At 47.7% G+C, this 15,176-nt stretch overlaps 1 protein-coding gene across 3 annotated transcripts in view; it reads right to left on the bottom strand.

Moving 5' to 3' along the window:
* Nucleotides 1-2,318: 2,318 nt before the first annotated feature.
* COL15A1 (collagen type XV alpha 1 chain) overlaps nucleotides 2,319-15,176 on the bottom strand; it is a 105,442-nt gene continuing 92,584 nt past the window's right edge. For all 3 annotated transcript variants that reach the window (XM_049116304.1, XM_049116305.1, XM_049116306.1), the window contains 7 exons: nucleotides 12,739-12,803; nucleotides 11,272-11,400; nucleotides 11,067-11,126; nucleotides 10,246-10,305; nucleotides 6,185-6,370; nucleotides 4,554-4,669; nucleotides 2,319-3,400 (listed from right to left, as the gene is read on the bottom strand). In XM_049116304.1, coding sequence (XP_048972261.1) covers nucleotides 3,187-3,400; nucleotides 4,554-4,669; nucleotides 6,185-6,370; nucleotides 10,246-10,305; nucleotides 11,067-11,126; nucleotides 11,272-11,400; nucleotides 12,739-12,803 — 830 coding nt within the window. In that variant the 3' untranslated portion in view covers nucleotides 2,319-3,186. The remainder of the gene's footprint in view (nucleotides 3,401-4,553; nucleotides 4,670-6,184; nucleotides 6,371-10,245; nucleotides 10,306-11,066; nucleotides 11,127-11,271; nucleotides 11,401-12,738; nucleotides 12,804-15,176) is intronic.

Raw genomic sequence — 15,176 nt, 5'->3', positions numbered from 1 at the left:
GGAGCTGTCTGCGAGCAACCCCTGCCACACTGCCACACGAAGAACTCTTGTTCCTCCCTGCAGGAAAGGAAGGAAGCCAAATACAGAGGAAAGCAGAAGCGAGACAGCAAGACAGCAGCCAGACAGTCACACACACACACACACACACACACACACACACACAGAAAACAGGCTAAGTGTCCTTCTTTCTGGTTTCCAGAGCTAATAAATTCCTTTTTGTGTGCTTGTTGTGTTTTTGGCTTATGAATTCGGCTTGTGTCTCCCTTACTGCCTAGTATTCAGCTGTACTGGATTGCTGACAGTTCCCTGAAGTCCATGCTGTCCCCCTCTTGCATTCTCTCTGAGTTCAGACAATGCAGTGCCAGCCATACAAAGTCCAGGAGCGCAGGATGTTTGAGAGTGGCTCTTGTGATCCATCCTCCTTGTTTCCTTGTCCCCCTTTGGGCACCACCATATGGCCACACTCAGGTTGGCAGAGAGCTATCACCCTGCCACCCCGGAAACTCTCCTTCATACTTCGTCTCCACCACCTCCCATACCTTCTCAAGTCTCCTGGCTCCTCTGTGCCCTCCAAAGTTTGCCTCTACACGGGCCCGGCCCCTCATATATGTTGACAGCTGCCTCTGTCATTCTGGTTCTGCTTCTAGATGGGGGACCTTAGATGTTTTGGGCTTTAGACCTTGAGAGTCTACAACATAGACTCAGATCAAGTACCCAAAGACCTCCAGCAATGTAAAGATGAACTACTTGTGGCACACCTCCTTCCCTTAGCGGGCCTGAGAGCATCATAGTCTGTTTCTTGGCCCTTGAGGTACATTCAGAAGTAGAGCGAAGGCCTACAGACCTTTCAGTCTCTGTGTTTCAATTATGTGATAAGAACACCAGCTGTTTAGAGGAGGAAGAATGACAAAGGTAGACAGGTTCGGGGGACTGGGATATCGTAAATGAGGCAGAGTCTGTACTGGCCACCAGCAAGGAGGCCAGGCAGGTATAGAGTGGTACAGCTGTCCCAACATGGGGTGGGACATGAGCGACAGCCAGGTGGAGTGGCCTATGTGACTCACTTAAGTAACCATAAGGACACTGGACTGGTCACCTTTGGCAAGTGATAAGAAAGCTGATGTTCCGGGAAGGATCTTGAATGCCCAAGATTTTGACCTTCATTCTCAGCAATTGAAAGGGCTCAGGTTGATCCAGGGCCTCTTCTGAGAGGGCCAGTTGGTTTTACCCACTCCAGTGCACAGAGGACTGAGATGCCAGGTCATGAACCTCCACTTCTCTTCCCGGGGTTAGCAGGAGTCTCTCCTCCTTTTGGCTCTCCCTGAATTCCCATCTTGCCCAGCTCACTCTGTGACCCAGGGCCATGGTGGGCTCTGACTAAAACAGATGGCATCTTCACTTCATGACCTCAGGAACTTCCTGCCCTCCTCCTCTCAGTTCCTGTCCGTGTCAGGCAGTCCTCTGTCACTTGGTAGGTGGGCCAGTCCTCAATCCACTTCTGGGGTTTTCCAACCTACAACCTGCCTTTTATCCTATGACTCATAAGAGATTCTCATCACTCTTCCATTTAGGAAGCCCCTAAGTGGAGGTTCTGGGCTGTGTGGCCTTTTTTTTTTTTTTTTTCCGGTCCTCAATTTCCTTCCTACCTCAAGGACTATTTGGGTGGATTCACTTTGCTGAGTTTCTGGGCCAGCCCAGCTGAATGGAAGGAAGTATCCCGGCATGCCCCTCGCCTAGTGATTCTGTTTCTCCTTCAGGGTCAAGCCAAGAGCCAGAGTATCACAGACTCAAAAGCGGGAGGGAGCAGACAGGTGGCCTCATGCAGTGGTTCCTTGCAAAGATGTGACAGCCCGCATCTGAAAGGATCCCTACTGCTCACCAGCTAGGTGACCTGGAACAAGTGACTTCCTGAGCCTTTACTTTTTTTCATCTGTAACATGGAGCTAAAAATACCTACCTTGCAGAGTTATTAAGAAAGGTAAATGGACCTTATAATAAGTCTGATGTTTAATAACTGGGAGCTGATATAATTATTTTATCCCAGCCTCCTTGAAAGAACAAGGCGGGCTTGCCCAAGGTCATGCATTGCGACAGTCACGGTTCACTGTGTTTCCCCTGCTGGGGTTCTTCTGTCCCCACCAAGTGGGAGACAACAGGCAGGAGCGCAGATAGCATGACGGGAAATCCTCCCGTGTTCTCTGATCATCTCCTGAGGGCTGCGCAGCAGTGGCAGGGTTAGCAAACCCGCCCCAGGGCCACTTCCACAGCAGCGGTGGACAAGAAAGGATCTAGGGGAAAAGAGTCAAACAGAAAGAAAGTGCCTGGAAAAGATGTTTTTATGTTCACTTACATGGAAAAAAAATAAAAGTATACAGCATGAAGATATATGTGTCTCAGAAAATTCATCCTCATGAACCTGGTGGTTCAACGGCAGTTGTAATTCGAGAGCTGTCCCTGGAAGTCATAAAGTCAGGGGGACGGGGTGAGGGTGGGGGCGGGGGTGGGGGGGAGGGCCACCAAGGGAAAGGTAGTCATTATGTGCTATTTCTTTTCTAGTTTCAGATAATTTGGAGTTTAAACTTTTCCAGCAAGTCAGAGTTATATAAACAGATGCCATACTAAAATATGATTGTGTAAAAATATAAAACTCCTAAAGCATGATGGCAATATTTTAGGAAATAAACATTAAAGTCTGGTAATATCAGAAAATACAAATAGGATCATTTGAGCAGTTCAGTTTCTCTGTAGATTATGGATGTATGAAGAATAAAGCATTCGGTCGGCACATAACTTAGGGTAACATGTCTAAACACTGACTTTGTGAGAAAACATGAAGGACATCTTACACTCAACAACAATGGTTAAAGGAGGAAATTACTTTCTGAAGGATGCAGTGGACAGAATGCCAAGGCCTTTGTTTTCAACTCACTCTTAACCGTGTTGGGATGTGTTCACACTGCATGGGGTCTCCTGCAGAATCTAGCACCAATAGATCAGATTTTACTTTTGATCTGAGTCCTTTATGTCTTCAGTTTTTGAGTGTATTGAGGTATGTTTTCTTTGGTTGCTGTCGTGACGAATGTGTAATAAAAAACTAATATTTACAACATTTAAACATTTTAGATTTCAGTGTCAACTCTTCACATAAGAAAAACTGGAAAACTCTTAGGAATCATTGGAAGGTCATTACTTCCTAGCATCTGTCATGAAACTGTTTTCAATACACAGAACAATTAGCCTATTAGCGCAGCTATATGTTTTCTGGTCCAGAATCTTCCCTGTGCTCAGTGGGGAGGCCAGTCCCGTGACTGCCATGTCAGCGGTTCGCCACGCTTCACAGTACTTATCCACAAGACGCACTCCGTGGGTGCTGGAGCCGTGCCAAACGACCTTCTGGGGCCTGCAAAGGAATCGTGTCACGTTACTTTTGAAATGTCTCTTCTTTGTGTCGTACCTCATCGATGAACAAATTGGCGTTAAGTAACGAATCAAGTCAAACTCTTGAGCCCTTCATGGTCTGACCCCACAGCACCATCTGACCCCACCACTGGCAACATTGCTCTTTCCAACTAGCTGAACACCTTGTATTCCAACCCTACCTTGCTCGTCCCTGTTCTCAGACCACACTGTGCTTTTGTGAATCTGAACCTTTGCACATGAGGACCTTTAGAGTGGCTTCTCTTTCATTTTCAGACCAGTGATAACTTCTTGTCTTTCAGAGTCCATTAAATGCTTGCTCTTACAAGCAGCCTTCTTGACTGTCGGCCCCAAATAAGGATGAATCTTTCTTCTGTACTATCATCTGTTTCTCCATTTTATAATTATAGTGTTCTGTCCGGAACTATAGCTAGTTGGCGATTAATCTCCCCTGTAGACCATGAGCCTTGTAAAGGCATGGGGTCATGCAGCTTATTACTATGTCTTCCAGGTGGACATCGGGCCCAGCATAGGGTAGATGCTGAGGAAAGCTTTGCCAAGTTGTTCTAATCTTTTTTTTTTAAAAGTAGGCTCCATGCCCAGTGTGGAGCCCAATGAAGGGCTTGAACTCATGACCCTGAGATCAAGACCTGAGCTGAAATCAAGAGTCAGACGCTCAACTGACTGAGCCATCCAGGCACCCCAACCAAGTTGTCCTAATCTTAATAGCACACTGTTTCCAAAGAATTAGAGCCAGCTCACAGCATAGGGTCAGAGGATCTCCCAGAACAGCATTCCTTACTGCTTGTTGAGGGTCTATTGCATGCTAGATGTTCTCACACTTAGCATTTTATGCTCACAGCAACCCTATGGTACAGCTATGACTATCTTGCCCATTCCACAGTGAGGCACCTGAGGCTGAAAGAGTGGAGGAACCTTGAAAGGTCCCTTATTAAGGGGCCACTACCACAGGTCTCTTTGCTGGAAGGCCCGGGCTCTCTCCATGGCTCTCAGCTGCCTTGCTGAGGCTCTGTGCTAGCAACAACCCAGAGGGGCAGCTGGTAAAATCATCCCATTGTTAGAATGTCTCCTAAAGCTATCACACCATATGCTTTGAGGGCTTACCCCCTACTTACCAGGAAGGATCCGTCATCACGTCTCGGCCATCAAAGGAGTATATTGGAACCTGTGCATTGAACTGTCCTCCATGGCCAGAAAAAATTGAGTCCCAATTGTTGAAAAGTACTTGGCCCTGTGGAGATAGAAATGCCACGTTGGAATCATTGTGCTATCAGCCTGCAATGGACTAGCTCTTTATTCATTCTTCAAGGCTGAGAGGCTACCCCACGCCAAAGCCACCAGCCCCAATCCCAGAGTCTGGACAGAGTGGGAACTCAAGAAATGTTTGTTGTTTCTTTTATCATCCATCCTTGAACTCTTCTGGTTTTATTGTTTATTTCTTGATGTAATTTCTCTTATTATATGTGTATAAAGCTTCCTCCCCATCAAAAGCACATTTTAAATCTTTACTAATTTTTATTTATTTATCTTTAGATTTTATTTATTTAATAATGAGAGACACACAGAGAGAGGCAGACACATAGGAATAGGGAGAAGCAGGCTTTCTGTGGTGAGCCCGATGTGGGACTCGATCCCAGGACCTTGGGATCACGACCTGAGCCAAAGGCAGACGCTCAATCACTGAGCCACCCAGGCGTCCCCTAATTTTTATTTAAAGAATTCTTCTACATATATACCAAGCTTCAAATTAGTGCCAGGGCTTGTGCCAGTCTACACTGCAGGTGATACAGAGCTGACTCTTACTCCTCTCCTAAAGGAGCCCAGTTTCCTTCAGTTATCTGTATTCCAAGAATACCAACAATTTGAGGGGGTAAATGTGGCAGGATGGAACCTAAGGATAAGCGATGGGTTGGGAGGTGCCAGGTGTGGGATCAGGATGGACCTTGCTAGCCTTGAGGTGCCAAATTGGAGCACCAGGGTCACAGGGACCTAAGGGTCTCAAAGTACCTGTGAGCTATGGTGAGATCAACATCCAGGATATAGTGTGAGCAGTAGCAGAGCTGTCCCTCTGTAGCCTTAAAGGAGCCGCCTATTTCCATGGGGTAACAGGGGTCTTACTAGGCCCTCCCCTGCCCGTGAAAGGGGGCAGAGAAATATCTGCCAGGATTTGGCAGCTTAGATGTGCCAAGAGGACCAAAGTACGGTGTAGGATAGTGAGGCTCTGCTCTGGGAGCTCCCCAGCTCTTCTCTGGTGCCACCCAGCCAACGCCCTACAGAAGGCAGCCCTGGGTGGAACTGAGAGTCCCAGACTGGGAGTCAAGGACTTGACTTCTGGTTTATAGTGACTTCCAGCAAACTCCTTTCTTCCTCTATGCCTCAGTTCCCGCACTTGACAATCTGAAGGAAGAATGCCCCCCTCTTTTATTGGAAGTGTCTATTAAGATAATGGATGTAAAGCACTTTGTAAACCTAAAGAAAAGTGACATAACTAAAAGAAGTGATTATTGTTATTCCTTCCTTTTGTCTGATCCAAGAGCCATACTGTCCAAGCAAGAAGGGCCTTGGCAAATATAAGGAAACTGAGGCACAGAGAGGTTAAATTGACCCACCCAGTCACACAACCAATCAGGGACAGGCAGGGTCTGGAACCAGCACACTTCTGATGACATCAGGAAGAGGCAGCTGCCTGCGGTCCCTGTGGAGACCAGTGCATCGGGGAGACAATGGGAAGAATATTTATTTTTACCTTGAGGTTCACTATTGGAAGGCTGTATCTCTCTGCTTTCCTCACCACCGTGGAGAGGTCTTGCAGATGGGAGGATAAGAATGCTCGGTAGGTGGACAACAGCCCCGCAGCCCTGGCCTGCTGGAAGCACTGAAAATCAGCTCGGATGTCCCCAGAAAATGGCGTGTTCAGGGCAACCAGGTGCAGCTGGGAAAAGTAAGTGAGCGTTAAAAGAGTTGAAGGCCAACCCTGAGTCCCATACCCATCTCATGTTGATAGTAAGATCCAGACTTCCTGGGATGGAAGGCACTATAGGTCATCTCATTCAGCCCCTGCCTGACCATCTCCAGGGCAGGAGAGCTCGGAGCCCCAGTCAGCCTGCTGCAGCTCTCTGAACTGCTCTAAAGGGTAGAGATTGCTTCCATAATGAGAAAACATAACAAAATAAAGCACTTCAGAGATCTGAGTCCAGTGTGCAGACCATTTGCTGGAGACTTCTGGGTCTGCCCAAGTTCAGCTTCCAAGAGGGTTTTAAGCCAGCTTTGCTACTGGATCCTAGAGTTAAACCAAGTTATCTGGCCTTGCCCTTTCCTCTACCTCCCAAGCAGGCTGGGGGCTGATCATGAGGGGCCAGAGGGAAAGGCACTTTTACAGGAGAAAGTCATGACATTAATTGCTAAGACTGCCGGGTAGACCCTTTTAGAAACCAGGGGTCACACAGTAACTCTACCCTCACATTCCTTGCCACCTTGGTCAGCAGCCAAAATAAAAGTCCTTCCAGAGTGTGTTTTCTCCCACATTTTCTCTCCCAAAACCCATCTCTCTCTCCCAGCCTTCGTGCTGTGCCCTCTAGAGTACATTCCGTAGCATATGTCCAAGAGTAGTTCTCTCCCTCCTCGATGTCACCTCAGGAGTGACTTTGCTCTCATCAGCACAGAGCTGGGGAGGGCTGGTGCCAGACCCTGGGCCTCAAGTCTCCAGAAAAAAAAAAAAAAAAAAAAAAAAACTATTTCAAAATATCTTAAACCAAAAGACGTGAAATGAGCCTTGTGTAGTGAGGCAGGAGGTGCTCAGTGCTTCTCTCCCCACTTCTGCACTGCCTCTCAGGTCTGAATGTCCCCAGCACCAAGCTTCTATATGGCCCAACACCAAGTGTCACCATATTGGCCTTCTTCCGCTCATCAAGTGTCCAGCCAATTGGGCACAGCTCACTATGAACTACAACATCTAGACTGCCCCATGCAGTCCCTGCACTTCTCTGGATGTTCTTCTCCATTTCACCACCGTTTCCTTCCCCATTTTGAAGAGAAGAGACTCCAAGCATGCAATATCTCCTAATTTATGGTTTTTATTCATTTCTGTTCTGCTTGTATCACCGTGCTAGATAGAAGTCCAAGTCAAGCCCCCTATCCCCCAACTGAGACAAGGCTTCCCTTTGGCCCTCCCAGCAGCAGCCCTTAGGATGGGGTGGGGGCTGCAGCACACTGCTCACTCACCATGACCACTTTCAGCCCACCGGACTTCCAGCCCCACACACAAACTCGTCCTCCCTCCCATGTATCTGCAGACTAGCACCTGAGGGAAGAGGCCCTAGGGTCTCATCACCCTCTGACCAGCATGTTTCTGGTGGCTACACCCAAGGGCTGTCACAAGAGGATGGCATCCCTACACCAGGGGACACCTAGGAAAGGTGCAAGAGGTACATGCAGGGCTTCCCTGCCATGCCTCCGATCCCACCCATCTCCACGTCTCCTTCTTTACATAGAGATACATAAATAGAGAACTACCTGGAATGATGGTGGTTTCTGAATGGTGGGAGGGGGGGCTTTTGTGCTCTCAGGTCTGTATTTCTCTAAGGGCTGGAACATTTTTCATAATGAATATGCTATCATTTTTATGAACATATTTTATGAATAATGTTTCAACAACCAACTTGTTAAATGGGTGATTTTGGGGGATGGCTGTAGTTTCGGTAGAGGTATAGGTGATTTACTTCCCCATTTACTTCCCCATTCTTTGTATTGATTATCCAAACTTTCTACAAAATACATATGACTTTAGAATTTATAAAATACTATTTTAGAAATCCTTCAGCGGCTGCCCTAACTTCTCCTCTTCATGGCTGAGCTTTTGGAAGGGTTATCTCCTCTCTCTTTCCTCATCTCACCTCCCATTTATTCCTCAAGCAACTGGAATCTCGTTGGCATCCCTCCATGCCCCAGAAATGCTCTTCTCTGGCTTCTAAATTTGGAGGACACCATTTTGGTTTTTTGATGGCCCTCTTGGCAGCATCTGACATTGTTGGCTTCTACCTTGTTTGGCATTCTTTCTCCCTCTCTGGCTATGGCTTCTATTTGTTCTCATGTTTCTTCCATCAGTTCCTTTTTGTTTTTGCTCCTCGCCCTCCAATCTCTTCTCAGTGTGCAGACTTTCTTTTGGGAATCCTACCACCCCCCTCATCCATGCCATGGCTGGGAGGAAGACTCCCAGGTCTGTATCTCCAGACCAGACCCTCAATCCCACACCCTCTGGGCAGCCTCCACTCATGTATCCTACGGGTACCTCAGACTCACAGTGTCCTGGATCAGGTCCTGCCTGATGAGTGGCAGCACCACAGGAAACACATTTCTGATGTCTGTCGAGCCCATGCCTCGTTTTTTTAAAATGCCCACATGACTTTCGTTATAAAGAGTGTCCTTAGGCCATTCAATCTCATTCTCTTGGCTACGTTCGATTTGGCTGGGAGTGGGCAATGAGTCCAACATGACCCAGGTAGGCGACCTCTCCCCAGACCCTAAACTGAGTCAGGAGTACTGGGCTCTGCAGCTGTAAGACCACATGGTGTTGATGTCAAGATCAGTGCCATGGCAATGCAAAGCAGTGTGTGAGCTTTGCGGCCGTGACCTGTATCTGTGTGTTGGGAATGGGGGTGGAAAGGAGGCAGGAGGAAAGAGGCTTCCAGAAGCTGGTCTGTAGAGCTACTGAGCAGGCTTAATAGCAGAGACAAGAGTCCACAGGCCCAGTGGTACTTCCTGCCATTGAGTGTCCGAAGGCTCCTGCAATTAACTGCATAAAATCTTCCCTTAAGCTAGAAGGGAAAGAGTCAGAGTTTTAATTCTGGCAACAAAATGATCCTTGGGAAAGAAACTAGAGCCACTCAATTATCCAAGCAGAAACTTGGGCATCATTCCTGATCTCCTTCGTCCTTGCTGCCCCATATTCATACCAGTGACCAAATCTGTCACTCCTGCTTTTTTTTCTCCAGTCTTCTTATTTTTTCTACGTGTTCAGGGCCATCATCCTAGTTCAAAGACTACAACAGCCACCTGTCTTTGGGCCCCTGGTCCTGTCCCCTCCAATCCATTTGTACACTCTAACCATGGTAATTTCCAAAATGCCAGTCTCCTTCAGTAGCTCCCCACACTATCCAATGGAACAGGTGCAAGTCCTTAGAATTGGCTTACCGGCCCTTGATGACGAGCCCCCACCCCTCCAGCCAGACGAAGTTCTCACAGTTACACAAAACCCAGTGCTCCCCCCTCCCCCCCGCCCCCCCCCACCTCCCTCTGCTCCAAATCCCCTTGGCCTCAATGCCCTCTCTCTCCCTCCCACCTGGCTCCACCCTGCTCTCGGCTCTCCTGCAGGTCTTAGCTCAGAGGTTACCTCCTCTAAAAAGGACAGAATTCTTGGACGTTCCTCACACCCTGGCACCCTGCTTGCCTCACCCCAATGACTCACCACACTACTGTAACTACCTATTTTTTTTTAAAGATTTTATTTATTTATTTATTTATTCATGAGAGACACACAGAGAGAGGCAGAGACACAGGCCGCGGGAGAAGCAGGATCCCTGCAGGGAGCCCGATGCGGAACTTGAACCCAGGACCCCCGGAACATGACCTGAGCCCAAGGCAGACCCTCAACCGCTGAGCCACCCAGGTGCCCACCTACCTATTTTTTTGTTGGCCCTTCTTGCTAGTCTCTATGCCTCTTGAGGGCAGGGACCATGCACCAAGCATGGGGCAGGCACTCAATAGATACATATGCAGCAATTGCAGGAAAAATGCATGAACTGTACTTACCGCAGGCCTCTCGTAACTGATGCTTGAAAGGGGCATCCGTGGAGGCGGAAGCTGATGTGGCTGTTATGTAAAAGAGGAAAACAAACGGTCCTGAATAAGCATCCAATCTGTTCTCCAGAGTACACTGAGGTGCAAGTGTGATGTTTCGTGAATAAATACTTTAAATAGTCTGCCGTTGTCTTCAGGCCACTCTGAACTGCCAAGAGTCTCATGTCCTTCACCTCCCTCCCGGCCCCCCGCTGTGAAGAAATGATCTTCGGAAAGGGAGGGGATATTCTCAAATCTTTTACAGAGAGCACTGAACCAAGGAACCAGAAGACCCATATTTTAGAGCCAACTCTTCACTTTGTAGAGCAGTCAGCAACTCAGAGCCTCAGTTTCTTGAACTGCAGGGTGGGGATGGCAAGACCTGCCTCAAAGCATTGCTGTAGGGCCAAAATATGGACAATGGAAGTCGCCAACGTTCTTATCAGGCCAAGGAGTCTCAGAGTGCAAAACGTGAAGGGCTCTTCTTGATTGCCTATGCCAACCGTGACTTCACAGGGAATAAACTGAGGCCAAGAGAGGGAGAAAGTCTGTTGCCCAAGAGGATTCAGCTATGACATGCAAACAGCAGGTCTCTGGCCTCCGGGTCCAGTTCATCCACTGCTCTACTGTGAGAACATTCTGTTGGCACTTGGTAACTTCTGGCCTCCCGCCAGATACTAAACCATGAGAGCTGGCTGGTCAGAGGCTGGAGAGCTTGGTTCTGGACACCAAGGGGGGACTTAGTGGATGCCGATGAGTGAAGGAGTGAGAAGTAGGGCTGGGCAGCTACTCACATTGCTGGAGAAGGCGGGGGGCGGTGGGCTGTCAGCCGGAATGGGGATCAGCTCTCCCAGCTGGAAGAAAACAGTACGTTGAAAATGAAACCTCCACTAGAAATCGTTAGCCTACCCTCAAACAGAAAAATGGCATTTCCAGGGGTCGATTATGATTTTTTAGAGGGTATGTGGAAGCAGTCTGTTAAAAGAAGTTTAGCATTACCTGTAATTTCTTCCAACCATCTCGGACCCGAATGAAGAACTCAGTGCTGTCCCTCAGGTAGATGAATGTCCCTTCAATAACCAAGTGTGCTTTCTGCAACATGTCATCCATGCTGCTAAATGCCGTAACCTGTAGGAAAAATTTCCAGTCCAAACAGTGCAGTTTTATCGTTAGAGCAGTGGCACAATTCGAAAAACCAGCCTTTGAGAACTCAAACAGGAGCCATCTCCTGAAAGCCAGCAAAAAGGCTCTCTGTGCCCTAGAGAGACATGGAACTTCATTAATAGCCAAAGGACATTCTTTGTGAAGAAACAAAAACACAAATTAGCTTGGACCACAGATCTATACTGTAATAAATAAATGAAAACTGGACCATGATATTCCATGAGCAGAGATGTTTAAAAGGTGTAAAGAGAGTTGTCTTTCTTCAGTCCTGATAATAACAAAATCGTGAGTACCTTTTGCCGCTTGGATTTGCGTGAGCTGCCCAGGGGCACTGATGTTGTTAAATGTGTTTAGCTCCTGCTACTCCATAAAGAGTTTCAGTTTTGTTCTCATTTGGAATAAGAAATGCAAGCTAGTGAGGAATTCCAAGTAGGGTTTGAATCGTTTTGGCCCCGCTGGTTAGTTGTAATATCAAATTACAGGAGAGTCTGTATATCCCTCGGTCTAGAAAATGGCCAAAGATTTGCCATCCATCTTGGCAAATCTGGGAGCAGATACAAAAGCTACAAATGTCTATTGACAAGCATCACGTCTCCAAGAAATATTGGCCAAGAGAGCTTTTATTTTTCATCTCAACGGAGAAAGGTCATAAAACATTAATTTTCACCTAGCCTGGAAAATAATGAGTTTGTGCATCAAAATGGCTTAGAAAGCCCCCAAAGGCACCAGATATCAAAATTCCATCAGCTGCTGGATGGATTTTTCCTCAGGCAGCCAAATTTTCCAACTCCAGCCAAGATCCTGGCGCATTCCCAGGACTCCTGACATCCTTGTGAGGTTGTCTGCCTCTCTTCCTGAGCATCGTAATAATCTCTGAGTGCTACACCCTGGACCACTGGTGTGCAGGGCAACCAATGTGCGAGAGATATCCCCTGGCAGGAGAGACAAGGCGGAACGACCCAGGGTAAGTCTGACCCAGACAGGGCCTGCCACGATACCGTTTACACTCTTGTGCTTATGTTTCTAGATGTCATCTAATTGGCTCTTGTTATAGTTTAGTCAATTAAGGATTAGAAGGATGGAACCGAAGTCATACGTGATTTTGCATTCTGTGTCTTTTTACTTGATAAGCCACCTAAAGAGATCCTAAGTAGCCTCTGTATGTGAAACTGTACCAGTTCTATTGCCAGGGAGGCCTAATTCTTACATAAAAGGTGTGCCAGCCCCTACGCACTAGAGTTGACGTTCTAAGTAAACTCATTAGGAGGAGAAGGATGAAGACACATGGATAATAATACTCACCAGGTTTCTGGATCCGGGAAGCCCTGGCTGTCCTGGAGGGCCGGGTGGACCCGGAAGGGCCACAGCTAAAACAAAGCAGAAGAGAGAAGTTACAAAAAGGCATACTCTCCATGCAATGCCTCAGATGTCAGCTGGTCACCTTGGGGAGCGTTTGCAGCCCCATTCAGAGCGATGCTGGGCACGGCACCTGGCATCCGTACCTTGGGGACCATGAGCCTGGCCTGGGACTCAGCCACATTGATGGGCTTGGGAAAGAGCTGCAATTCTTGACCGTAGCCCTGGATGAAGCCACACCAGGACTTTCTAGCTTCCTAAGTGAATAAGTTCCTGTTGTTTCTGTTGTCTGTAAGGGTCAGTACAATTGGGATTTCCAGAAATGTCATGACTTGGGCAAGTTACGTCAGCCCAGAGACTAGACATGCAGGGAACTACTAAACAGATGAGGCAGCCTCAGAAAGAGGAAGGGAGGTGGCAGGCTGCAGAAGCGGGGCAGGGCAGCGCAGCAGCAGCAAAAGGAGGAGCCTTGGCCTTGGGGCCAGGAGACACAGACTGAGGCTCCTGAGCTGTTGTTTCTCGGCTGTGTGATCCTGGGGAAGCAACAAGCTCTCTGAACCCCTGCTTCCTCACCTGTGAGATGTAAACCAGCCTTTCCTCTTCACTGGGCTGTGGTGAGAACAGAGAAAGGATAGAAACTAGGGATATGCTTTGCACACTGCCTAGCATCCAACCCAAGGTTTGTAGTGTTTGAGGAGTCACTGCCCTCTTCCCTAGAAAAATGCCCATACCCATGCTCCTCTTCTGCCTCTCTAACCCCCGTCCCACCCCCCAAATCTGCAAAGCTCATGGCAGTTCAGGAGGTTTTTACAAGTCCCAGTAAAATTATTATATGAGATTTTTCAGGTTGTTGCGAGGAAGTCTGCAGTTGTGACCTAGGACTTGGACAGCATTACGTAGATGGTGCATATCTGGTGAGGGGAGGGTCAGAGGACTTGGATCTGGACCTCAGCCATGCCTCCTACTAGTATTTGTGACCTTGAGCAAGTCTCCTAACCTCTCTGAGCCTCAGTGTCTTCATCCATGAAATGAGTTTTACAGTAATATCCATTTCCTCTCCCTCCCAGGGTCACTGTGAAGATTAAATGGGATAATTGATATAAGAGCATTTTGTAAAGTGTGCCTTGCCGTGCATTAGGCGAAGGGCAGTCCTTAGTGGAGCGAGGAGCCCTGGGCAGCATCTCATGTAGAGCTGCTATGAACGACAGATTCTCTGCATCTTGTAACGTCCTTCCTCCTCCTGCAACTCCTGCTCATCCCTCAAGGTTGTGTTGGCACCTAGGTTTTATCTGCCTAGTACCTTCTTTCTCTGTAGGACCAGTATCCTCACCTTCTCTTGAAATCTTCCCCTTCCCCTCTACAACCATTTGGATTCAGAAGGCCCCGTCATGTTCTCATGTAATCCCACCTTCTGGCCACAGGTGACCGGCCCGAGGTTGGGCATCTGGACCAGGACAGGTTAGTCAGAATTCTTCCCTAGGACTTCTCCACCCCAGGACCTTTCAAACTAAAACTGAGAAAGAAGGCCAAGATTTCTAGCTGACTATGGAAACTCTGAGTTATCAGTAACCATGTTTCCCACCGTGCAGAGGATGTGGTCTGTGGTAGCGAAACGTGAAGCTAGCTACAGAGAGGAGCTGACACAAGAGATGGCCAAAGAATTCTCGTTTCTGGTTCTGGCTGTGCCTGAGGTCCTGCTGCATGCCGCCCTCTCCCACAAATAATTATTCACTTCCTTTTTCATATCCAATAAACTTCCCTTTTGCTTAAGATAGTTTGAGTTACATTTCCATCACTTGCAGCCAAAAAAATGCAAGATTAAGTGAAAGGCCCAGTCCTGAAGTCACGTCCTGTGTAAAGTTCTCTCTGATGCCCTAGATGGGTCCCTTCCCGGGTGGGCTTCCGCCACACGTGGCTCGTGTCAGTGCGAGCAACCAAAGTGACACATTCATGCTATGATTGCTGCTTTTGCACTATGGGCCCAAATAAAAGAACACAGGCCTCGGAACTACACCGATCTGGGTCCACATCCCATCTGAGCCCCTAATTAGGCGTGTGACCTCAGAAACATCTATGGGTTTCACTTTTCTCAGCTGTAAAATGGAGATGCCAATTCTTTCTTTGAAGAGCTTTGTAAGAATTCCATGAAATGATATAGGAAGTGACTAGTGGAGTGCTTGGCACTTGGTTAAATGTCCAACAAAGGGAGATTTTCTTCTACTTCACCGTTTTATTATTTTATTTTTTTGTTTGAGGGAGTGAGGCAGCTATGGGTAGGGAGATTTTTATGGGGAGTTAGAATCAATGCTGGTCCTCAAGTCCCCTCAGGGCCAGTCATTGACAAAGCAGCCAAGAAGTTCCCACCTACGCATGAAAGATGTTCC

Source organism: Canis lupus, chromosome 11 (genome assembly GCF_003254725.2).
Source record: "Canis lupus dingo isolate Sandy chromosome 11, ASM325472v2, whole genome shotgun sequence".
NCBI classification, from domain to species: Eukaryota; Metazoa; Chordata; class Mammalia; order Carnivora; family Canidae; genus Canis; species Canis lupus.
Note: the sequence above shows the minus strand (reverse complement) of the source record. Positions and strands in the feature narration are given on the sequence as shown.